The 25135-nt window shown below is 45.7% G+C and overlaps 1 protein-coding gene across 1 annotated transcript in view; it reads left to right on the top strand.

Annotated features, from left to right (window-relative positions):
- The window catches only part of LOC119660095, a 67219-nt gene extending 50532 nt beyond the window's left edge, over positions 1 to 16687 (top strand). The window contains exons 12-16 of the mRNA XM_038068472.1: positions 4777 to 5054; positions 5102 to 5267; positions 5323 to 5613; positions 15203 to 15404; positions 16442 to 16687. Of these exons, the coding sequence (XP_037924400.1) occupies positions 4777 to 5054; positions 5102 to 5267; positions 5323 to 5613; positions 15203 to 15404; positions 16442 to 16653 (1149 nt within the window). The 3' untranslated portion in view covers positions 16654 to 16687. The remainder of the gene's footprint in view (positions 1 to 4776; positions 5055 to 5101; positions 5268 to 5322; positions 5614 to 15202; positions 15405 to 16441) is intronic.
- Positions 16688 to 25135: the final 8448 nt, after the last annotated feature.

The raw sequence follows: 25135 nt of genomic DNA, 5'->3' as shown, positions 1-25135 counted from the left end.
TACAGGTGCCGAATCCCAAAGACCTGCGGAATAAAAACGAGCCCACTTCGAAAATTTCGGGGAAACTAAAAATAGATTTAATAATGGAAGAGTTCAAGGCAAAACTGGAACAACGATTATTTCCTAATATCACGGGGAAACCTGCAGATGACACCTGGTATCACCTAAAAAGCGCTATCAAAACAACAGCGGATAAGGTAGTTGGATACGTATCCCGGTGCCGGATAAATGGGAGGTTTGACGATGAATATCAGGAAGCGCTTGACAAGAAAAATAACGCAAGGACGAGGAGAGAAAATTATGAAAATCTCCGTCGAGCAGTTAGTAGATAAAGCAAAAGAAACCAAAACATTTTGACGGAATTAAAGAAAATTGAGGACAACATTGGAAGCTATAATACAAGACGAGCCTGAGGTGAAGAACCTGAGGTGAGGATATCAATCCAAAACTGTCGATATCACCTCCAAAACGGGGTAATCAATCTCGACGAAGTGAAACACGTGAGAGATGGGCGTTTTATTCCAAAGAACTTCTCACCCCTTGCCATACAACCCAATCACAAGAACCTTAAAAAAATTATGGTCAAACCGTCAATATTTGAAGAAGAATTGGCCAAAAATTATAGGACAAACGGTTTCGTCCAGGGCAGAGGCAACTCTTCAGACGCTGCCTCACCTCTGCCCTGGGAGCATCGTGACCGTGAGTGGCATCAGATGGAAAACGCTCCTTTAATTCAGAAAAATACGCCAAGGGTGCGAATTATCATATATCCAATCGAAACCAATAGTTTGAGCCTGAGCTGGCTAAAGCTAAATTAATTCGCACCCTTGGCGTGTTTTTCTGAATTTATAAAGGAGCGTTTTCCATCTGATACCACTCACAGTCACGCTGCTCCCAGGGCAGAGGTGAGGCAGCGTCTGAAGAGTTGCCTCTGCCCTGGACGAAACCGTTTGTCCTATAATTTTTGTAATGCTTGGGTGCCATGAGGGATCCGCGGACCAAAGAGACGTGGGAGTAAGTTGCTCTCCATTTGGTCCGGTACAACAACAAGTGGTTGTGGACTTAGGATCCCTCACTTATCCTAAACAATTAAGAATTTGCCATCAAATGCTAAAAAATGCTAAAGCTAAAGCTCCGAGTATAGATGACATCTTTACTGAACTCATCAAATCAGATGCTCCATTGACCAAGAAAGCCATCCATAACTTGGTTTCCTGCAACTTGAACCAGATTCTCCAAAAATGGTCAAAGGTTTACCAACGAATTTTTATGAAGAAACAGTTTTTGGTAAAGTGATACGAGGTCAAGGTTGATCTTCATCAATTGTTCGCCGATTTTCTTCAAGCAGATGATATTGTCAAATGAGAGGCGCTATACAGGGCGGTTTAGCTGCCAAGCTGGTATGATTAACTGAATTGACACTAATTAAGACCGCAAAAACATGCATACGGAAAATAAGCTCCAGATTTGTAAAACGTCGTACAGTAGTAAGGGGTGGATTCTACTATGAATGTATTGATCGGAAAAGTCTTTTGTCACATTTGACCGGAAAATTCCACGTCAAATACTTGGACTGTGAAAGGGTGGGGCTGATTTAGGAATTCGGCAGGGCGAAGAGTTATATAACCTGATGATCCAGCGGTATTGATTGTTGGGAAGATTACACTTAATCACTAACTTTCCACTTCCCAGGCAGCATCCAAAATCTAATCTCGGGGCCAACAGGTGCATACAGCCCTCAACCGAGAGACTGGAATATGGCGTGCAAAGTAGTATCACTGGAGCGAGTGAAATGGGCATTTAACTCGTTCCATAGATACAAGTCTGCAGGTCCGGATGGCATCATCCCTGCGCTAGTAATAGAGGGAATAGATACTCTGGGTCTACACATTCGGAATATATATCGTGCATGCCTAGCACACGCTTATATTCCAATTAAATGCCGGGATCTGAAGGTGTTGTTCATTCCCAAACCAGGAAAACCCACCTACACAGACGCAAAAAGCTTTCGACCGATCAGCCTAACGTCCTTTCTGCTAAAAGGACTAGAAAGACTAGTAGATCGGTTCATAAGGGATATACACATTCCTAAGTGGCCACTTCACCATAGGCAACACGCCTACCAGAAAGGCAAATCCACGGAGACAGCACTCCATGAACTTACGGCAAACATTGAGAAGGCGATGTCCGAAAAAGAATACGCCTTAGGCGCATTCATGGACATCGAAGGCGCCCTTAATTATGCCTCATTCGCGGCAATTTGTGATGCGGCAAGACAGCATGGAATCGAACCGCTGCTAATCAGTTGGGTCCTTCACATGCTAGAGTGGAGAAAAATCCACATATCGGTCGGCCAGAAGTCTATTGAAGCAGGATGTCTCCAGCCCACAGGGAGGGGTTCTCTCTCCACTGTTATGGCTCTTGGTAATGGATACCCTGCTGTGGCTCCTGGAGGACAAATCTTCGCGCAAGCATTTGCAGACGACCTAGCCGTAATAATTACCGGCAAGTTTGCAGACATAGTATGTGACCGCTTGAATGCAACTCTGCATGTAATCCACAGCTGGTGCCTCCGCAACGGACTCACGGTGAACGCTAGGAAGACTGGACTAGTTATGTTCACTAGGAACGTCAGGTGGGGCAGCTATACGCTCCCCACCTTAGCAGGGGCGGAAATCCAGTTGGCACAGACAGTCAAGTACTTCGGAGTACATTTCGACTCCAAGTTAACATGGAAGCATCATATCCAGGAACAATATCAGAAATCCTGCAGATTGCTCTGGTGTTGTAGGGATGCGATAGGTAAGACCGGGGACTTTCACCCAAATGATATACTGGATGTATACATCCATAATAAAACCCATTTTGATGTATGCATGCATCGTCTGGTGGCCAAGACTGAACTTTGCTAACAACAGGAAGATGCTAACGCAGATTCAGAGACTTGGTTGCCTAAGTATTACTGGAGCAATGAGTACTACGCCGACTGCGGCACTTGAAGCTATCCTAAATTTACCCCCCATTCACTTGGAGGTGAAACGAAAAGCAGCCAACGACTCATATAGGCTCGATACTATTGGGGCGTGGAAAGGCGGCCAATCCAACGGGCATGTGCCTATCTGGAAATTCCTTGAAAAATATCCGGTAGCCCTGATGCCGACCGATCATATGGTTTCCAGATTCGTCTTTGAAAAGACATACACTGTCGTAATCACCGAAAGAGAAGAATGGTCGACAAGTGGCCTTCAGTCTTTTCAGATTACAGACTTAATAATCTTCACCGACGGGTCAGTCATGGATGATGGATCGGGCGCAGGGGTGTTCTCGGAGAATTCGATTATAGAACTGGTCCGACCCCTCGGAAAAATGACGACCATATTCCAGGCGGAGATATATGCCAATTTCGTTGGTAGCAGAAGAATCTCTGCGACAAAAATGGAGGGGTCGCACCATTCGAATCTGTTCTGGCAGTCGGGCGCATTATCAGCATTAAATGACAATGACATATCAAGCCAGTTGGTATGAAGTTGTCATCAGGTGCTGCAGAAGCTTGGCCGACTGAACGAAACATTCTTGATGTGGGTGCCGGGGCACTCCAACATCGCCGGTAATGAGGAGGCTGACAGACTGGCTCGCCGAGGGTCTGGATCCACAATGGTGGGGCCAGAACCAGCTCTTGGAATCCGACCATCTACTGTCAAGTCTACTCTGAAGGGGGAAGTTGCAAGGATTCACGCAACCAAGTGGAGAAATTTGGACTCTTGCCGGTAGGCGAAAATCCTTGTGAAAGAGCCTACGGCCACTAGAGCGGCATTTGACGGGACACTGCTCCTTAAACTACCATATGGAAAAGATTGAGGTAGCGGTTTCGGCTATGTGCAGCCAATGTGAGGAGAAGGAGGAGACGGTCCTGCACTTTTTATGCAGTTGCTCGGCATCCTCAGATCTCAGACAAAGACACCTTGGCAAGGTTTTCTTCAATGAAGAATCTGCACACTCTCTGCCTCTGGAGAATGTTCTCAGATTCGCTAAAGCCTGCGAACACCGTAGGCGGGAGGCTATTGAATAGGCAACTTACGGGGATAGTACAATGGTCCTAACAATGGCCTGAGTGCTCAGAGCTGCGGCGCCCCCCAGTTAACTAAACTAACTAGCTAACTTTCCACGAAGGGTCGTAGAGGGGAAATCCGGGCACGAGGTTAAAATTATCCGGAAAATCGAGTCCGGGGGGAATCCCCTCGTTTCCACGCCCGTCTCTTCAAGCTTTCCTATAAGGGCAAAACCGAAGGAAGTTGTCCAGTGCAAAAGTGGCACAAACGATGGAAAGTCTCGGTCGACAAAGCCAGAAAAGGATTGCTGAAATTTTACGGTTGCTGGGCGTGGTCGAAGTTTGGAAGCGGTTTATCACGGAAACCAAGGGCCAATTTGGCCTTCATACCGCCCCATTGAAGAAGAAGAAGTTTTAAGAGTGGTCACATGGTTTAAACTTAGGTTTCTTTCGTATTATTATGCTGTGGATTGGGGAATAGATCTTTGCGCCCGGCAGATGACCGAGGGTCTTAGCAAATGTGACAAACTATTGGATATTCAATGGCAATCAAAAGATATCAGACCATTTCAATCGTATTGTACATCTGGGGACTTCCTGGAGTTCTGATCTCTGCAAATCAACTTCTTAAAGTTATCCAAAATATAGAGTTGGATGTATATATACTTTCTGCTTTACTCATTATCTATCATATTTTATACCTGAGATCGCCTTTGTTTTCTCCACAGATACATGCATTCGAAACCTCCCCCGCTACCACACTTGGAGACCACTTTGCCAGTATTATGTTCCGCGCACACGTTACTTATTCAACGGATACAAGCAAAAATCAAAAATGTCCTTTAATCATTAAAACTTTACCAGTTGAAGAAGGACTGAAAAAGGATTTGCTAACAAATAGCAAACTTGACTTGTTCGGGACTGAAATTTTCATGTACACCAAAGTCTTAAGTGACTGCGCAGGGGTCTTGGACCGTGCAGGATACAAGGATAAACTTGCTCCAAAGTAAGTAACCATACAATGAAAACTGAATATAGCCGCCCTCTCTGCAGAATTCTCTATCATTCAACTGTTCCTCGGAAAGTACTCGTTTTTGAGGATCTAAAGACTCTTGGATATATTATGTTCCCACGGCATCTTCCAAATCAGGACGACGGCAAGGTGATTTTCTCCAAACTGGGTCAATTTCATGCAGCAACGTTCAAAATGGCGAATGAGGTGAATTCAGTTGCAAGGGTGCCTTCGGTGGAACTAAATTTTAGTATATTTTAAGGGTCGTGAGGACATAAAACTCAAGGGCTCAATTTTCAACATGTCCATGGCCGATTCCTTTATAATGTTCGAAGTAGGAATTTCACATTTTTGCGAGATGGTAAGCAAGATACCTGGATTGGAAGCAGCTGCCGATAAATTAGGTAAAATTACTTATGACAAACTATTAAGGAGGTGTAAACAGTCGATGTTCTCAAAAAATTCTTATAATGTCCTCAACCATGCCGACTATCACATCAGGAATATGATGTTCAAAGTGAACAGCGAGGATACTGTCACAGAATCGGTTTTGGTAAGGCTATGGAAATATAATAGAAATAAGTATGTACTGGGTGTGATCAAAAAGTAAGCTGAATTTCGTGGAATGCCTACAGTCCATTTTGGTTTTCCAAGGTTTTTGTGGAAAACAAAACCTTCTTAAAATCGGTCCTCTGTCTGTCTATTCCATGCACTCTTCTCAGAAACGTTTATCCCTATTGACACGAAAGGAAAGGTTGGAACTGTAAACCTCCATGCATGCAGTGAATTACGTAGTTCCACGCTGGACTTAAGGAGCGGCCAGCCCATACATGTAAAGAGGGGTGTCAAATTTTTTTTCCACCAAATATAGGCATGTTGGGTATCAAATAGAATGTCGCGATTAGTACCGTCCAAAGCAGGTAGTTTTTGATATTGGTTGTAAAAGGAGTACAGGGAGTACAAGGATCCCAAAAGGGGCAATTACTTCAAGGACTCGTCCTCAGAATTCACCCAATCGAAAAATCTGAATATCGTATCTAGGCCTCAAAATACTCTCCGTCACGATATCTGCCTAAATAAAGTAGATAATAGGATATTGTTATGAATCAAAAATTTACTGTCAACCCTCCTTTAAGCTGTAAAATGCTGCTGGCTTTCATATCGAGTACCACACTGCAAAGTAAGGCGGAGATCCTTTATTACGTATATACCTATAACCACCCCCCCCCCCACTTCAGAGATCAAATGTCAGTATCACATCGATTTGAAGGAGGTCCGCGAAGCTTTAGAAAAGAAGGTCAACTTTATTGGACTTCAAGATTCAGCGGAAAAGACGCTACGGAAAACCGACGGTGGGGCACAAACTGCCATCATCAGTCTATCAGTGTAGGCAGCTCTCAAACTATTGTCAGCAGGCAGAGTAAGAATAGGCTGGGTTATGTGTCGGCTTTGGGAGCAGGTGTTCTTGAAACGGTGTTTTAGATCCCTTGGCTTTGGTCACATTGCGAAGGCATGCACCAGTCTAAATAGTAAGTTGAAGCAATGTAGAAGACGCCGAGCGGATGGCAACATCAGCAGAAACTGTGGAGCAGACTGTGCAAAAGGAATGAGGGGTGGAATGTCGGCACATTCCAAGCAAGCATCAGGTACCCGTAATTTAGAAGAGCCCTCAATGATACAAATTAACCTCAACCACTGCCAGGCGGGGCAGGATTTGCTCTCGCAAATCATTCAATAATTAGTGAGCTATATCGAAATCACGGTGGTGGCATTGGGTCAAGGATCAAACGGGCCAAGCAACGCTATAAGCTTCCATAAAACAAGCCTTCCAGAGCGAAGGTGAAAGGAGTTCACATATTCAGCTGCTCCACCCATCGCTACATTTGACGCTTTGGTTTTAGATGCAAGAAGACGTTGGCCTATAATCATAGGAGGTAATATGAATGCTTGGGCTCTTGAATGGGGTAACGGGATAACGAACGTTCTGCTTGAAACATTCGCGGAGTTAGACGCGGTACTCGCAAATGTTGGCACTTAATTCCATTGGGGTCTATAGTGGACTTGACATATATAACGACGATTTAGGCAGAAAAGTTGTTTGATAAGTTAGTGAAGACTACACATCAGGTAATCCGCATGGCGATCAAAGTCAAATCGAACTCGAAAAAAGCTCCCACAGAGTATCTGGTGGATTCCTGAGTTGGACGGCGAAAGCTTTGGGGGTGGGGGTGGAGGACGTTCCCCGCGATTAGCGATTAGCACGGTCATAGAAATAGGGATCCAGATCACACAATGAGTGACGAATGCATGCGATGCCACCATGCTTAGAAGGTAAATTTTCCACAGTAGGCAGCCCCACTACTGGTGAAACAACGAAATAGCAAGTTCTGGAGTTCAACTGCGAAACCGCTTAATAGAGGCGGTTTGCAAGAGTGAAAGGAACTGCTTCAAACAGTTGGGCAAAAATGCCGATCACAGCCTACAGGGTGGTAATGAAAAGATGCGAAGTGACCTATCCGTGCCTCGTGAAAGAAATGGTTATCACCGAGTATTATCAGCACGAAAAAAGCGGAAAACAAACGGCAGTCGAGATCAACGAGTGCGTGATACCTCCAGTTACCGAGAGGGGCTACGAAAAAAATGCGGTAGGATCGTATCCCGACGAAATTAATAAGACTGACTAGGCTGACCCTGACCAATGTGCGAGGCCAGATAAAGGCAGCAGGATTACTCTCAAGACCATTCGACATCAACAACGGTCTTCGACAAAGGGATGCCCTATCATGCGTCCTCTTTAACCTGGCCCTCGAGAAAGTGATTCGTGATGCCGAGGTAAATGCAAGAGGTACGATCCTCTTCAAGTCCACCCAACTACTGGCCTATGCTGACGATATCGACATCATGGGAAAAACCACCCGAGACGTACAAACTGCCTTCATTCAGATCTAGCAGGCGGCGATGGGTGCGAGATCTTGAAGGCAAGACAAAATATATGGTGGCAACGTCAGCACCGAAGACGAATCAACCAACAACATCAAACCGCACTGGTCAAACACAAATACGAAGAAGAATAAGGATAGGAGAATACAACTTTGCGACCGTTGACAATTTTTCCTACCTAGGGTCGAAAATCACAACCGATAACAACTACGATGATGAAATCCGCGCACGGTTGTTGTCAGCCAACAGAGCCTATTTCAGCTTACAAAGACTGTTCCGCTCGAAACGTCTCACCATAGGGTCAAAGCTCTTACTGTACAAGACTATGATCTTGCCAGTCCTCATGTATTCCTCGGAAACTTGGGTTCTTAGCAAGAAAAATTGCGAACTCTTGGCCGCGTTCGAGAGAAGAATCCTCCGAAGAATTTTTGGCCCCCTACATGAGGATGGACGATTCCGTAGCCTACGCAATGACGAAATCTATGAGCGATACCATGACCGTCCGGTTGTGGATAAAATCCGGCTCAATAGGTTACGGTGGGCGGGTCACTTAATCCGTATGGATGAGGATGATCCCACCCGGAAAGTCTATGAGGGCAATATCTATGGTAGTCAAGACGCCAGACAGCTTTTAGGGATATCGAATTGGTGGACCTCGACGCAAAACCGGGATGTCTGGAGTTCCTTATTAAGGCAGGCCTAGACCGGATATCGGTTGTTGCGCCGTTGATGATGTTGATGAGGATCGGTAACAATGAGGATTCAAGCTTGGGTGGTATCCCTTATAGAGGTTTGAAGCTGGTATTGAAGACTAGGCTCGAAATTTTTGCCGACACCTTCGAGGCGCTCCTAAAAGAAGGAATATTCCCTGTCTAGTGGAAAAGCGAAAGTTGGTGTATTTTTTCAAACCCAATAAGCCACCTGGAGGTCCAGCATCGCATCGTCCGACCTTCCTGTTCGATACAATAGGTAAGATGATGGAGAGAGTCATATATAGCAGATTGCTTCGTAAGCGGCAATGGCCTGTTGCAGCGCCAGCACGGTTTTAGACACGCCCACTCTACGGTGGGCACAATAAGTGTGGTGATGAGCCTGGCAAAATACGCACCGTCGAATTCTTGTGGTTGCTGCGCCATGGTGAAGCTGAATGTCAAAAACGCATTCAATTTCGACAGCTGGAGCCGAATTGAAAGCGCATTGACGGATATCGGTATTCTTGGATGTTTGGCCAGTCTAGTCGGGAATTATTTCTCAGAGAAAGCTATATGGTAAGGAACAGATGAGGGTTCCTCAGAACGAGGGTACTACCTCGATAGTTGCAAGAACGTTCTGTTCGTCATCTGTGTGGGCGGAGGCGCTCACAATTTCTCAAAGACGGAATCAGGTGAATTTTGTTTATCGACTGATGACTTTGAAGGTTTGCCTTTGTTTTAGAACCACATCAGATGAGATAGTATTGGTCATGACGGCATGATGCCAGTCGAAATTCTGGCAAATAAAGTGGTTGTACTATACCAAACAAGACATGTGTTGGGCACACGGAATGCAGGAATGCTGCAATTAAGGTTTGGTTTGAGAGGAAACACGGAGAAACTAACAGCCACGTTATGCAGTTCCTTACGGGACACGGTGGTTGCTGTAGGCAATATCTTCACCGCTTTGGTTTGGATGATTCGCCCAATTGTTCTGCATGTAGTGGCATACCGGAGGTTTCAGACCATGTGATGTTTCCTAAGGTACGCGATTGAGAAAAGGAAGTTGAACCAAGCGCTGGGAAGGAATGTGAGCCCGGAGAGTGTAGTTGCTGAGATGCTGACGTCCAAGGAAATCTGGTTTACGGTTTCCACCGCAATTGTAGAAATACGGAGTGAGCTGATGAAGGAAGGACGCCCCCCTCTCCCAAGGTTGAGTTTCAGCTATATAACATTTTTCACACAAAGCTTTATTAGAGTCGATTCAGGGTCTGTCTGTCTATTATACCCATTTACTCATGTGGTGTGGTTTGTTAATCCCTTCACATATAGCATGTGGCGCTATTTTTGGTTGAATTTAAAGGGGCCTCCCATACAGACGAAAGGGGTGTGTAAATTTTTTCACAGAATACGGTCTTTTTGGATATCAAATGAAAGATCTTGATTAGTACTTTTCGAAATTTCAATGGATATGTTGGATATGGACTGTGTGCTAATGAGGTTTGTTCCGAAACTGCTTAATTTGAACCAGGAGAACTGTCGTATGAGCATCTTTTAGGAGCTGTTGAATGACATCAGTGATGATCCTCACCTGCTCGAGAGGGAAGTTTTTTGTATTCCCAAAAAATAAAGAGACCCATGAGAGGACGGAAATTTCCAAGGGTTGAAGCTGCCTCTGCTGCTGAGCACTGCATCGCCGGAAGAGTTCAAGACTATTCTAATAAGTTATTATCAGAGATGCTTTGGGTGTTCTTTTTTTTTATTTTTTTATTTTTTTTTTTTTTTATGGATGGAGGTGGAAATCTTAGAAAGACGCTGCTGCGCCAGGTTGCAGCAGTGTGTGGGATTCACAGCCCCTCCCCGTGGGACCACCGTGAAGTATTACTTCGCGGGGGAGGCTCTGGTTCGCTATACCAGCTCGTCCATGTCACGTCTCCGTCGCGCCGCCTTCCGAGCTCGATCAAACTACAGGAGTTTTGTCTGCACCACGGCAACTGCCTCATTTACCGTCATCCAGTTTTCCTCCGACTTCAACCTCTCTTCCACCAGGTTGGAGGGCCTGATGTCCGCCCCTAAGATGCTGTTCAACCTCCTTTTCTGCTGCAGAAATCTGGGACAATGGAACATAACGGTCCTCGAGTGTAGCACCGCATTCAGGACAGTTGGGAGAGTTGTCCAACTCGAAGCGATGCAAGTACTTCCTATAGCCACCGTGTCCCGTATGGAACTGTGTCAGGTGGTAATTCAATTCTCCGTGCTTTCGGTTGACCCATTTCTCGATGCACGGGATCAATGTATGGGTCCACCTGCCCTTGTCGGAGTTATCCCATCGTTGTTGCCACTTGCCACACAACTCTCTCCTGATGGCTTTTCGGAAATCCGCATTCACCTCGGCTGGATTTGCCTTCCGTTTTTCGTAGAGCCAGTGTGCCTCGCTCGCTCTATACGGATCATTCCTGCGATAACACACACTGCCTCCGTCGACGCCGTCCTAAATGCGCTGCACACCCTTAGCGCAATTGGCCGGTATGCCGAACATATCTTCCTCCGGTTGACAGCGTGGTTCAACGCTCCCACCCAGACAGGGGCCGCGTATAGCAGCATCGACCTCACCACTCCCGCGATGAGTAGCCTGCGACTATACTTCGGCCCTCCCACGTTAGGCATCATCCTTGCAAGGGATGAGCTGGCATTTGCTGCCTTCTCTCGCGCATAATCCAAGTGTCCCTTGAAACTCAGCCTGGCATCGATCATCACCCCCAGGCATTTGACAACCGATTTTGAGACGACCTCACGATTACCAACCTGGATGGTAACCGTGTTGTTCTTCCTACGGTTGGTAATGAGGACCGCCTCCGTCTTTTCGTCCGCCAGGTCCAGCTTGGCCATTCGTAACCATGATTTGATGGTATGAATGGCTTCATTTTCATAAAGCTCCACGTCCTCGGGATGCTTTGCAATTGCAACTACCGCCAAGTCGTCTGCAAAACCAATCAGCGTTGTCTCCTCCGGCACGCGAAGGCCAAGCACTCCGTCGTACATTATGTTCCACAGCAGCGGTTCCAATATAGAACCTTGAGGCACACCTGCTGTCACAATGTACTCCTTCGGCCCATCGTCCGTCTCGTACCAGAGAAGTCTGTCCGAAAAGTAACTCTCGATGAGCCGAGCCAAGTAACTAGGAACACCCAGTTTGGCCAAAGCGCCCCTTATCCAGCCCCAGTTGGCTGAGTTAAAAGCATTTTTGACGTCCTGCGTCACCAGAGCACAGCATTTGCCCATGGCCATTGCATTTCAAGCCAATTCCATGACCTTTGCTACTGCATCGACCGTAGAACGGGCTCGCCGAAACCCATATTGCCGCTCTGAAAGACCACCCGCAAGCTCGATGAACGGGAGCAGCCTGTTGTATATCACCCTCTCCAACATCTTCCCCATGGTGTCTAAGAGACAAATAGGGCGATATGAAGAGGGCACGCCCGGTGGTTTTCGGGGCTTCGGTAGCAAGACCAGCTTCTGCCTCTTCCACTGGGCGGGAAACACTCCTTCCGCCATGCACGATTCGAATGTGCTTGCGAACCACCTTGGTCTGGCCTTGACCGCCACCTTCAGAGCCCTGTTCGGAATTCCGTCCAATCTCGGAGCCTTGCTGTCCCAATACGTCTGCAGATTTCCCAAAGTTCCTCTTCGGTAACATCAGGGATCGAGAAGACGTCTTGGTGAGCTGCCAGTTGGGGTTCTCTTTCGTCCTGCTCCTGCTGCGGGAAAATAGTTGCAATTATTTGCAACAAGAGCCGTGGGCATGTCACCTGAGGTGATTTTCGCCCACGGATCTTCTTCATTACAACTTGGTAGGCTGTACCCCACGGATTCGTATTAGCCTCCATGCAGAGCTTCTGGTAGCATTCCCGCTTGCTTCTCCGAATGGCCTTCTTAAGGTTGCTTCGCAGATCCCTGTATTCCTCCTCACGCTCCTGATGCTCCGGCCTTCCCCTTGTCCTGTGGGAAAGTCTCCTCGCTCGGAGACAAGAGGATCTCAAGGCAGCGATCTCCGTGTTCCACCAGTAGTTTGGCCTCTTGCCGTGGTGCAAACGTCGTCGTGGCATCGTAGCGTCGCATGCTTCGATTACACGCTGAAACAGCTGTGTGACCCTTTCCACCGCTGTTCCATCCGGATCATGGGCTCCCTCCAATGCGGCCAGGAATGTCTCCTCGTCGAAAGCTCCGATAGACCAGCCAACCGCCTTAGCCTTTTCACCTGCAGAGCGTCGTTGACTGCTTCCCCGGTTCCCAATGCGGAGGAAGATGGCCTGGTGGTCACTGTGGGTGTAGTGCTCACTCACTTGCTAAGCCATCCCCGTCACCAGTGAAGTGCTAACAAATGTCAGGTCAACGATCGAACCCGACCCTCTTCCTCGAAAGGTAGGCACGCATCCAACGTTGGCCAGCACGATGTCCAGCTCCGCAAATGACTCCAACAGAATTTGACCTCTGGTGTTCGTCGATCGGCTTCCCCACTCCAGGGCCCACGCGTTGAAATCGCCCTCAATGATTTTAGGGCTGCGGTCTCTGGCATCCAACACCAGACTGTCTAACATCTCCTCATATTGTGCTAAGGTTGCACTAGGAGGAGCGTAGCAGCTGTAAATATGGACACCGTTGACCTTCGTCCTTATAAAACCGGCTGGCGGGGGGGCCATGACTTCCTGAATGGCCTGTCTTCCGCACGCCCAGATTTCGGCGTTGCCAGACGCATCCACCGCCCAAGTCGCATCGCCGTAGTTTCTGTACGGCTCACAAATAACCGCGACATCGACATTCGACTCTCGAATGGTTTGCGAGAGCAGGTCCTGAGCTGCCTCACAGTGATTGAGATTGATTTGCATCAATCTCATTTGCCTGTGCGGTTCAGCTCCCTCCTATATACCGGACATCTGCTGCTTCCCGCAATATGCCGGCCGTCCACGCCCTCTTTTCCACTACATAACATACACCGTGGATCTCCGGTGCAATCTTTGATGAGGTGGCCCTCTTCCCCACACTTCCTGCAACTCCTCGACCTATCATGCTGGCTAGTGCATGCCGCCGCAAAATGGCCGAAATTGAGGCATCTGAAGCATCTCTTTAGAGAGGTTTGCTCCCTGAGCCTGCACACGACCCAACCTACTCTTACCTTGCCCGCGGTAATTAACTTAATAGCTGATTCCGCCGGCAAACTAATAATAGCGGTCTGTGTGCCACCATATGCCTTCTTCATCCTTTTTATGGCACTCTGGTCTATATCGCCAAGGTTGAACTGCTGCTTTAGCGCAGCACAGATGTCCTCCCGTGAGGTGACTTCATCTAGGTCCTTGCACTCAACCACTATCTCCTGTTTCCGAGCTCTTACCTCAGCTTCCTCTCCAAGTACACTTTCCACCTTCCCGCGGAAGTTATCGGCCGACTTGTCGGAGGATTTACTTAACTCCAGTATCAGATCCCCTCTCTGTGTTCGCCTAATACGGCTCACACTATCCCCCAAATCCTTCAATTCCGGGTCTGACTTCACCTTTCGGAGGATGTCGGCATAAGACATATTTCCCTTCTTGGAAATAATTATTATTTCCGGGCGGAGCTTCTTTTTGTCCTTTTTCCTCTTGTTGCTCACCTTAGTCCATTGTTCGGGCCTTTTGTAGGTGTTGTGGCTGCAATCGTGAGATTACCGACTTTCGCGGGTACTCTCGCCGGCTCCGCCTTCTTTGGTGAAGAGGCTTTTTTCTTCTTCGGGACTTGCTGTGGCCCAAGAGGCTCGCTGGTACCGTCTCTAGCCCGTTTTTCTGTCTTCCCGCCTGCTTTATCACGGGGAGGCGTCACCTGCGTTTCCCTTGTGACCTTGCCAACTGACGCCTGGGAATTCTTTTCTTCGAGTGCCTTGATATAAGACAATTTAATGCCTCTTATCAAGGCTCGAATATTTTGGTGGATATTCCGCCTCTCCTTGATGAACTCGCACAGTTCATTTATTCGTTCCCCGAGTGTAACGAACGCCATTCCGGTATGTTCCCGTTTGCTTTCGCGTCTTGCGCCACAAGGAATGATCTCGATTAAGGGACTATTCGTATTTCTTTCAGAGTCCCGCGACGAATCTCGACTACCAAAAAAAACCATTGTTCTCGGTGGTGACCTCCCAAGCTTCGAACTCCTCCTAAAGGGATCCGTTGTGGACCTAATTTCCACTCCACCATTATCTCTTGTAGCATTAGATGCCACAGTAGCCAAGTTTTCCACTACTGAGGCACTGCAGTCGTTGCTTTGAGTATTGAAAGTATTGCTGGCATATATTATATCTGTGGGGGATTACTTTGAAAGGGACAACATAAGTATTGATGGATAAATACGAATAATTTTTCTTGATAAAAATAAAAAGTCGCCTTACTTTTTGGTCGCACTTCATATATATCTGTAGTAAATTTGAAGATTCGGTATCACAAAAGGATTTTTTTTTTTTTCAATCCAAAATATGACGTTTAGCTTGACTTTCAAATATGCCACTGGGGAACGCCTGCCTATGACTTGTATTACATGTCTGCAATTATTCCGCGCGACAGAAGACAAGACCTTTACAAAGTGTACTTCGACACGTTCATTGATGTGCTGGTTAAAGCTGGATATAAGGGTACCTTGCCAACGTACGAACTCCTGCAAAAGGAACTAAAGAAATACAGACTTTTTGGTAAGAGCAACTGTTATAAGCATAAATTTGCCTGACGGCCTAATTTCGTTCGAGGATTTGCTTTTTTCGAAACCGATTTTCAATTTTTTCCTATTCGATTCTCACATGATATTATTTTGTTTGGTACCTTATCGAAGTGATAATGTTGGGATTTGTGTGGTCAGTAACTGTTCAAAAATGCGGCTACCTTTGTAAAAATGGGGTACAACGTCGAAGACTGAGTCTGTGATTTGGTATAACAGGTTCGATTCTCCTAGAACCGTCCAATGAGCGTATCGTAATAAACTTAGGTGCCATGCATGGCTTCGTCAGCGGAACGTTGGAATCATGGAAGAACTTACCATATTTCAGTCCCAGTTTACTTGTTTGGAGGATTCAAAATTTCGGTCGGACAAATTTCAACAGGATTAAAAGTTGAGGCAAGTTCACTATGAAATACACGTGATCCATGCGGCAAGTGAACTCAACTTGGCTCCCCATCTAGAGTTCTTTGCTTGGTTGCTCTTTTCAGAGGAACAAATTGTCGCATTTTTTTGGCACGTTCGGATCCAAACGTTCGTTATTGGCTCTTCCCCTTGTATGCATAGAGAAGACAGACGTGACAGTGTTAGCTTCAACTAGAGATCAAGCAGTTGTCGAGTGGAAATACAACGACTACATCTAATTGGGAGCCCAGCTGTCTTGACGACCTTCCACAGAAATTATTGACCATTCTATTGGCGTCTTCTAGGGCGATGCACTGACGAAAGAGGGGGTTTAAAAAATTATTTTAAAAATTAAAGTAATTTTTTAATGTCTTGTTCTTATAATTTAAATAAATTTTGTTTTTGTCGGAAATCAAATAAAATAGCCATGGGAATCGAATAAACATTTTGAAGGTCAGTTGCGAGGAAAAAGCCATTGCAAATTCAAATCTCAGAGCGAAGTGAGTCATCCAATAATTTCAGCCTATGTTTTTTTAAGCAATACTGAACCTATTAATTTAGATCCTAATTAGATTTACTCCAATTCTTTTTAATTAATATACTTTCATACAGATTTCTTCTTTTTGGCCACGATTTCGGCTTTTTTGAACACGGAACAAACCGAAGTGACTGAACAACTAGAAGATATCCTGCAAAGCAAGGAACTGATACGCGTATACTATCGATCACCAAACTACATGTCTTTTGTGAAAGATTTGCTGCCAAGTCTAGTAGAGGACGGAGTGTTAGATGATATAATACAAATGGACGATAAACAATGTTGAATAAACAAGAAAATGTATAAATATTTTATTAAAAATTTAAGCTATTTTGTTCATTTCCGTTTTCCCTGAATATAAAGTTTTTCAATAAGGATGTCCGGTTTTTCGGTAGGGATATTATTATTATTATTCTGTTAAGGGAAAGTCGCACCGCGCCCTTGAAGAACTATTGTGCCCCTTTTACTGGTTATAGTGTACCTATTGATCATAGTATCTCAAGCAGGCCTATAACCGTTATCAACTTTAGTATGTTCCCTACTTCCAGATCTTTCAGCTTTGCATCTGGTATTAAGTGTTCTCCCAGATGCCTCGACCCACTTTGCACAAGTGCCGGACGCGGTCCCAGGACATGTATAGAAGTTTCGTCCTCCTCCTCACAAAACTTGCAGGCAATGTCCGTAGATATCCCTAGCTTCCCTAGGTGATAGTTCAGCCGACAATGACCAGTGAGAATTCCCACTATGATTCGGAGGTTCTTTTTAGTGAGGTTTAAGCAATCCTTTGTGCGTATGGGTTCGTATCCCCCAATAAGCATCCTGGACTGCTCCATCCCTGGTAGGGATAACTTTCCAACCCAATGACATTTGTGACATTCGGTTTTGCAGCAATATTTAGTCCACTTTGACAGTTCATCAAGGAAAGATACCCATTCGAATTATCTCCAGCTATGAAGCACATTTTAGGTTGAACGGCTATGCTAACAAACAAAATTGTCATTATTGGGCAGAGAACGATTCACACGAATTCTTAGAGACTTTGGCCGCTATCTGATGCCGATTGTGGTCTGAAGGCATCATCGGGCCGTACTTTTTCGAGAACGATCGTGGCCGGGCAGTGACTGTCACTGGGAGAAGGTATAGAGCGATGGTTGCAAATTTTTTTTGGCCTAATGAAATCGACATTGACAACATCCGTTTTCAACAAGATGGCGCCATGTGCGAAAAAATTTAGTCAGACTACCCCGCTTTTGTATGAAAAGTTTCCGGATTGGGTTATTTTCTCGAAACGGCGAAGTGAACTGGCCGCCAAGATCGTGCAATTTGACGGCTTTGGATTTTTTTCTCCGGGTTTTTTTTTTTAAATCGCACGTCTATGCGAACAAGCCAAACACTCTCGAAGAGATTAGGGATAATATCCGACGCGCAATTGTCGATATTACGCCGACTTTATGACAAGAAGTAATCGAAAATTGGAGCTCTCGTATCTTATCCACCAACCGCTCGCGGGGTGACCATCTCAATGATGTTACTTTTCATTATTAACGTAATCGAATATACTTTCATCCAGCATCCGACAAATTTTCAAAATATTCTCATCGACTTGGTTTCTAGTCAGTTTTTAAATGTGGACATCGAAAGGACAGGCAATTAACAGGAAGGGTTGCAGCGAAAATCCCATCCCGGGATGAGATTATGACGACTCTTCAAATTGTGGGATGACTTGAAGGCATCTGGGTCGGCCAAGATGAACTACAAGCTGGGCTGCTATAAAAAATACACCGAAGTGCCGCTTACAACCCTCTGTGCTAGCTTCGCTTGGAAATCTAGGAAGGGGATAGTTTTGGTAAAAATAGGAACATCGCAGAAAATGGAGAGGAAATGAGAACGAAGCTGAAAATGTAAAATAATATCAAACAAGTCGGAATACCGGAAGCTCGCGCTTCGGGTATAAAGGTTTTGTGTTCATCTTATCTAAGAAATTTCAACGCACATTTTTCTATCCGTTTACAGCTACAAAACTACGAGACATACGTACATATTATAGCCGTAGATGTTACGCTCACCCTAAACAAACAAACTGCCTATTTCCGAATACTGTACACATATAGGCACGTATATAAATTGACCGTACCCATATTTCCGATTTACTTCTTATATCTGTCTGAATTAGGCACTACCCGCAAAGTCCATTAGCACGCATATACTATATACCTACATACACACATGTCTCGTTGGAATAATTGATATTCACATACAAATGACTAAACAACTAAAATAAAATAATCCTTTTCCGCCCAATTCATCCGAACTTACTTCGTTGTGGTATTGACGAATTGATATGTGATGATGACCTCTTGCAGGTCGTAGAGTGCACGAAATTCACAAAAAATTGTAAATTTTTACCCCCTCTAACTTTGTTAATAATAGTTTGATTTTCTTCAAACTTGACCAAATTATGCCCTATGTTCTTCTTTATACGCGTGCCAAATTTTGTACTTCTGGGATGAATATAAGGAGGGTGCCGGGTAAATTTCTAAAATGTGGAAATATACTATTATTTACTTTATTTGTGCAGATATCGGAACCGGATATATTTTGAGGCCTAGATTTCGAAGAGATGCACTATTGCCATTTTTTTCAGATTTTTCGGTTGGATAGGTTCTGAGAGTGAGACCTGTTACGATTTTTAGGGGTCATATTTTGAGCCCTCACTCCCCTATTTTTCACCCAATATCACATATTGAACCAGTTTCGAAAAGTACTAATTGGGACCTTTCATTTGATACCCTAGATGGCTACATTCTGTGAAAAAAAATTTTGCAGCCTCCTTTCACATGTATGGGGAGCCCCCCTTAAACTTAACACCAAATGCCGCCAGTCGCTGCATGTAAAGGGAACGGCAGATCACATACTCTTACCAATTTTCGCGACAATCGATCCAGCCGTTTCCGAATAAATCGGGTGTGACAGACATACAGACAGACAGGCAGACGGACAGACAGGCAGACAGACAGACAGACAGACAGACAGACGATGATTAATAATCTAATGGAGTACCTTAACCAACGCAATAATGTACACCACGCGATAAAGGATCAGGTGCGTTCTATTAGGGCAACATACTTCAAGGCCAAAGAGGACGTGAAAGCACGGGCAGAAGCAACAGTGCCGATAAGCCAACAAAAAGCGATGGTTTCCATAGCAACCCAAACCACGCAGAAGACATCTCTTCCCAAAAAGCTCTTTGGCAAAGAACTCTTCCAAAGTGAAAAGGATATCTCGGAAATTCGGAACAAACGATTAAGAGACCCAAATGAAGAAGTGCTATCTCCCCAACGAACAGCAAAAAGGAAAAAGGAGAAACAGATGCCGGTGCAACCTGGGAATGACGGAAGATTATCTGGGCGTACGGAAAAGGCCACTAACAGCGCCGAAGGCACGTGGACTAGGGTAGGACCTAAGAAGAAGCTGCAAAAAAGAGCCAGGCCGGACGCGCTGATAATAACAAAAACCAGCGAGTTGACGTACGCGGAAATCCTACGCAAGGTTAAAGCAAATGCCTCCTTGACGGATCTGAGTGCAAATGTCACGCGGATAAGACGAACACAGAAAGGCGACCTGTTGTTCGAACTTAAAACCGGTGATGACGGAGGCGAAAACCTACGGAAGAAAATTGAAGCATCACTAGGTGAGGCTGCGGCGGTCAAAATGAGTAAGGATTCGGTGGTGATCGAATGCAAGGATTTGGATGAAGTCACAACAAAATCTGAGATCTGCGAGGCCTTGCAAAACCCAATTGGGATTACAATCAGTGAGCGAGTCTAATGTGCTACGACTTAGAAAAGCGTACGGTGACACGCAGATAGCGTCGATAAGTCTTCCTATTGAAGCAGCGAAAAAGGCGATTGCAGTGGGCAAAGTACGTATTGGATGGGTGGTCTGTCGGTTACGGGAACAGAGTCCAGTACATAAATGCTATAAGTGCTGGCAGGTTGGTCATATAGCGAAAGCTTGCACTAGCTCCCAAGACAGATCAAATCTGTGCCGCAAATGTGGAGAACAAGGCCATTTGGCAAAGGACTGCAACGGAATGCCCAAGTGCGCATTCTGTGTGGAAGCAAAAAGTAATGACAGCGCCCACATTGCAGGAAGCAGTAAATGCCCAGTGTTCAGAAAGGCGTTCATAAATAAAGCCAAATGAAGTTTATGCAACTCAATCTGAATCACTGTCGGGCGGCCCAGGACCTACTTTCCCAAAGCGTATTCGAGAACAACGTCGACGTTGCGATTGTATCTGAACAATACGAAAATCTGCATAGCGGAGTATGGATAGCAGACAAAACCAGTAAGGCGGCGATATGGAGCTGCGGAAGCCAAGCTATAGTACATGCGAAAAGACATCCAGAAGACGGGTTCACCCGTGCCAAGATTGGAGGGATATATATCTATAGCTGTTACGCACCACCGAGCCTCACATTAGAGGAATTCACGTCATTGCTGGAGAAACTATCCTTCAATGCAAGTCGCTACAACCCTAAAGTAATAGCCGGCGACTTCAACGCATGGGCAGAAGAATGGGGTAGCAGAGAAACCAACGCAAGAGGACGAATATTGCTGGAGACATTCTCGCGCTTGAACGTGGTACTTGCCAACTCTGGGGGAGCCAACACATTCCGGAGGGGAGAATTGCAATCGGTGGTAGACCTCACCTTCGTCAGTGATACCTTAATCAGAGACTTGGAGTGGCGTGTCAGCGAGGAGTACACACACAGCGATCATCAGGCTATCATCTTTCAAACCTCGCAAAGGAATAATTTGAAGCCATTAACACGAATAACGATGAGCTGGGTAACTAAGAAATTCGACGCAGAAATATTCAAGGAGGTACTTCTGGAAGATACATTGCCATCGGGAAGCGCACAAAACAAAGTTTCACAGGTCGTGGAAAAATTGCAGCGGGCATGCGATGCCGCTATGCCTCGACGTAGCACTTTCTGAAGACGAAATTCTAATTTTTGGTGGAATTCCGAAATTGAGGAATGCCGGAAAAAGTGTCTCAAAGCTAGGAGACGCTCCCAGCGCAGAAGAAACCGACCTGAGTTCGAGGAGCTACACGTGCAATATAAAAATGCGAGGAAAAAATTACAAGTAGCTATCGCAAGGAGCAAATCCGAACATTTCAAGCGGATGTGTACTGAAGCTGATTCCGACCCATGTGGTGGCGCATATAGGTCGGTGATGTCATCACTAAAAGGCGAGCGCTCCCCACCGATTACTTGCCCAGAGTTGTTGCAGAATATAGTGAACACTCTATTCCCAGTAGATCTGAATGGTACAAGTCTGCCTGCAGTACAGTTAAATCCCGACGAAGTTCCGATAGTGGAAAGTGAGGAGGTTCTAGACGCAGCAAAAAGATTGATTGAAAAAAAGACTCCAGGACCGGATGGAATCCCTAACATTGCCCTGAAGGTAGCCGCCAGGACAGCACCGGGTATGTTTGCCCAAGTTTTCACAGCATGCCTTAGGGAAGGAGAATTCCCCGAGCAATAGAAGGTACAAAAGCTAATACTCATTCCGAAGGCAGGTAAACCATTGGGTGACCCCTCCTCATATAGGCCGATATGTCTGGTCAATACCATTTGGCAAACTATTTGAACGAGTAATATATAACAGACTGCTCGCTGTTGCGGAAAAGGAAGGAGGCCTTTCCGACAAACAATTCGGATTTCGTAAGGCAAAATCAATTGTCGACGCAATCAGCATGCTGACTGGCTTGGCTCAGGCTGCAATAGAAGAAGGAAAATGCTGTGCGGTAATAACCTTCGACGTAAAAAATGCGTTCAATAGTGCAAAATGGAAAAAAATCATTGAGGCACTCGAAAAGATACAAGCCCCGTAGTACATTGTACGCATTGTGGTCGAGTTTCTCCTTGGGAGAAGACTTTACTGCGGCTCGGACGATGGGCTAAAAATATTCCCGACAACTTGCGGAGTGCTACAGGGTTCTGTCCTGGGTCCCTTGCTGTGGCTAGTTATGTACGATGGAGTGTTGACGCTACGCCTACCGGACTAAGTGACAACTATTGGCTTCGCCGATGATATCGGAATAACGGTGGTCGCAAAGCACCAAGACGAGATCGAGATCTATGCAAATGAAGCGATATGGGAGATCAATTCCTGGTTGAGAAATTCTGGCCTTTCACTTGCCGAGCATAAAACAGAAGTAGTTCTCATTAGCAAGAGAAGAAAGAACACAACTGTGAAAATCAAAGTTGGCGGAAAAAACAATTTACTCCCAACCATCGCTCAAATACTTGGGAGTAATTATTGACAGAAGACTCAACTTCAAAAGACACATTGAGTACGCCGCAACTAAAGCGTCTTCCATCGCTACAACGATCTCGAGGATACTACCGAACATTGGTGGGCCAAGACAAAGTCGACGTCTTCTGCTCTCCAGGGTAGTCAGCTCCGTGCTACTCTACGCAGCTCCAGTTTGGGCAACTGCTCTGAATAACAAAGTGAACTGCCGAAAATTGGGAATGGCGTATCGGTTAAGTGCACTCCGGGTATGCAGTGCATATCGGACAACATCAGGAGAAGCGGCATATGTACTAGCAGGGATGCTCCCCATAGACATCTTGGCGAAGGAAAGTCGGCGACTCTACGACAAAACGTATGCAGCTGCAGAGTCTAGCGCATTTCGACGGCAGCTGGCACGGTGGGAATCTATCGAACGGTGGCAACAGCGATGGGACGAGTCCCAAACTGGTCGTTGGACATACCGCATCATTCCGGACATTCGGAGATGGTTTGAACGAAACCATGGGGAATTAAGCTACGAGTTAACACAATTCTTGAGGGGACATGGAGGTTATCGTGCTTATTTACATCGATTTGGTCACGACGAATCACCATGCTGCCCAAGATGTGGTAACGTGGCTGAAAATGCGGAGCATGTCATATTTAATTGCCCCAGGTTCACCGCGCACCGAATAAGAATGGAAGCGGTCGCAGACAGGCGTTTAACACTCGAAAACATTGTGAAGTTTATGCTGGAGTCAACGGATGCCTGGAACCAGGTTGTAACTGCAAGCTATTCACCAACAGCTTAGGCAGGAAGAACTACGACGAAAACAAGGAAGGGAGAGAACCATAATGGGCCGCAGTTAAAAGCTGATCCAGCCCCGCGATGCAATACTTCATAGGAGTTCCGTGGGGAGAGTGGAATGAAAAGGAGGTGGTTTTAGTGAGTAGAAGTCTCACATAACTGCGTGGCAGGAGCCAGCAGTAGGTTTTGAACCTTTCCACCTTCCAACGCCGAAAAAAAAAAAAAGACGGACAGACAGACAGACAGACGGACAGACAGACATCGAATCGATTCTAATAAGGTTTTGTGTAAAAATAGCTGTTCGACGGCGTGAATGGTGCTGGAAAAATGGAGGCCTGTGTTGTCGTAATGGTGAAAGAATATCCACGACAGATCGCATCCTGAATCAACGTTCTTCCTTTCTCAGATCGTAAGGTCCACACATTACCTTGGCTCCCTCTGACTATAATAACTGAGGTCCACAGGGTAGTTGCGAGAATTATTTTTCTGTTCCTTATTAAAAACACATCAGGAAAAGAAATGAATATCTAATGAGCAGAAATAATGCAAATAAGAACAAAAAACGACCTGCTGTTAGTTGACAAGAGGAGTTGCTCCGCGTATATATTATAATTGATGTTCCAATCCCTTATAATGGAAACATTAAAAAGAAATTCGTGGAAAAGAATTGAATTATAGGTCAATTCTTCTTTTTCTTCAGCCTTTGTCCCGTTTACAAGCGGAGTCGGAAATTATAAGCTACTGGCTTAGGAAATCAAAGAAATTTGGCGTCCTGAGAGGGTGGTTGTAGTTCCCATAACATTGTCAGCTACACGTATTATACCCAAATCTCTCACCGCTTCCTTTGACGTCCTGGGGTTCTCACACAGTCTGGTTCAAAACATGCGAAAATACACCATTCTGCTCGATGTTGCGGGGAGTTCTCGATAGATTCTCCCACTAGCATACCACCGGTCACCAGCACCAGCGCCCCTTTATGTTTTTAATAAGTAGGATCGCCCGAGCCTAAATGCGTGACACTTAGTGTTCAAATTAGGTAAAATGTGGACAGTGTTTAGAGCACTAGGCTAGGAAGGTTATGGTTCAAATCTTACTCGTGACAGTGACAAATCGAAAATAAAATAATACTACGCCGTAGCTGGTCCCAGGCCCTTTTGTGAAAGAAGGAGGGATGGATAGCTACAGCCTGTATAGCTTTAGTCTTGGTTGCCCTGGAGGTTATTTCCTGAATAGTAACCTATAACTACACCTGTCAGTTAGCTATAAAATGCATCACCTAATATCAAGAGAAGGAGAGATTCAGCCGTTACGGACAACCAGCCGAAGTCGTCTGACTTGGTGATTGGGGCGAGCTCTCGTAATGGACACCACGGCGTCGAAACGCTAATCGTGGGGCGGTTCGATGTCTATGTGCTACGACGACCAGGAGTGTGGCTTCCTTCACTGTGGCTGTTCCGTCATTATCAGTGGCCACCACTTGAAGTTTTACGTTGGTAGCGGATGAAGTGGACTGAGGAAATGAGCCAAAGGAGGGGTAGGTTTAACATCTTCCCGTCCTTTGTTGCACAAAAGATTGTTTCCCGCAATATGTACATGTAATTGTGCAGCGATTAGCAGATTAGTACCGGTTCATTGCTCGTGGCGACACAATCAT

This window comes from Hermetia illucens, chromosome 6, assembly GCF_905115235.1.
Source record: "Hermetia illucens chromosome 6, iHerIll2.2.curated.20191125, whole genome shotgun sequence".
In the NCBI taxonomy this organism is placed as follows: domain Eukaryota; kingdom Metazoa; phylum Arthropoda; class Insecta; order Diptera; family Stratiomyidae; genus Hermetia; species Hermetia illucens.
The sequence above is the reverse complement of the archived record's forward strand: the minus strand, read 5'-3'. Positions and strand labels throughout refer to the sequence as shown.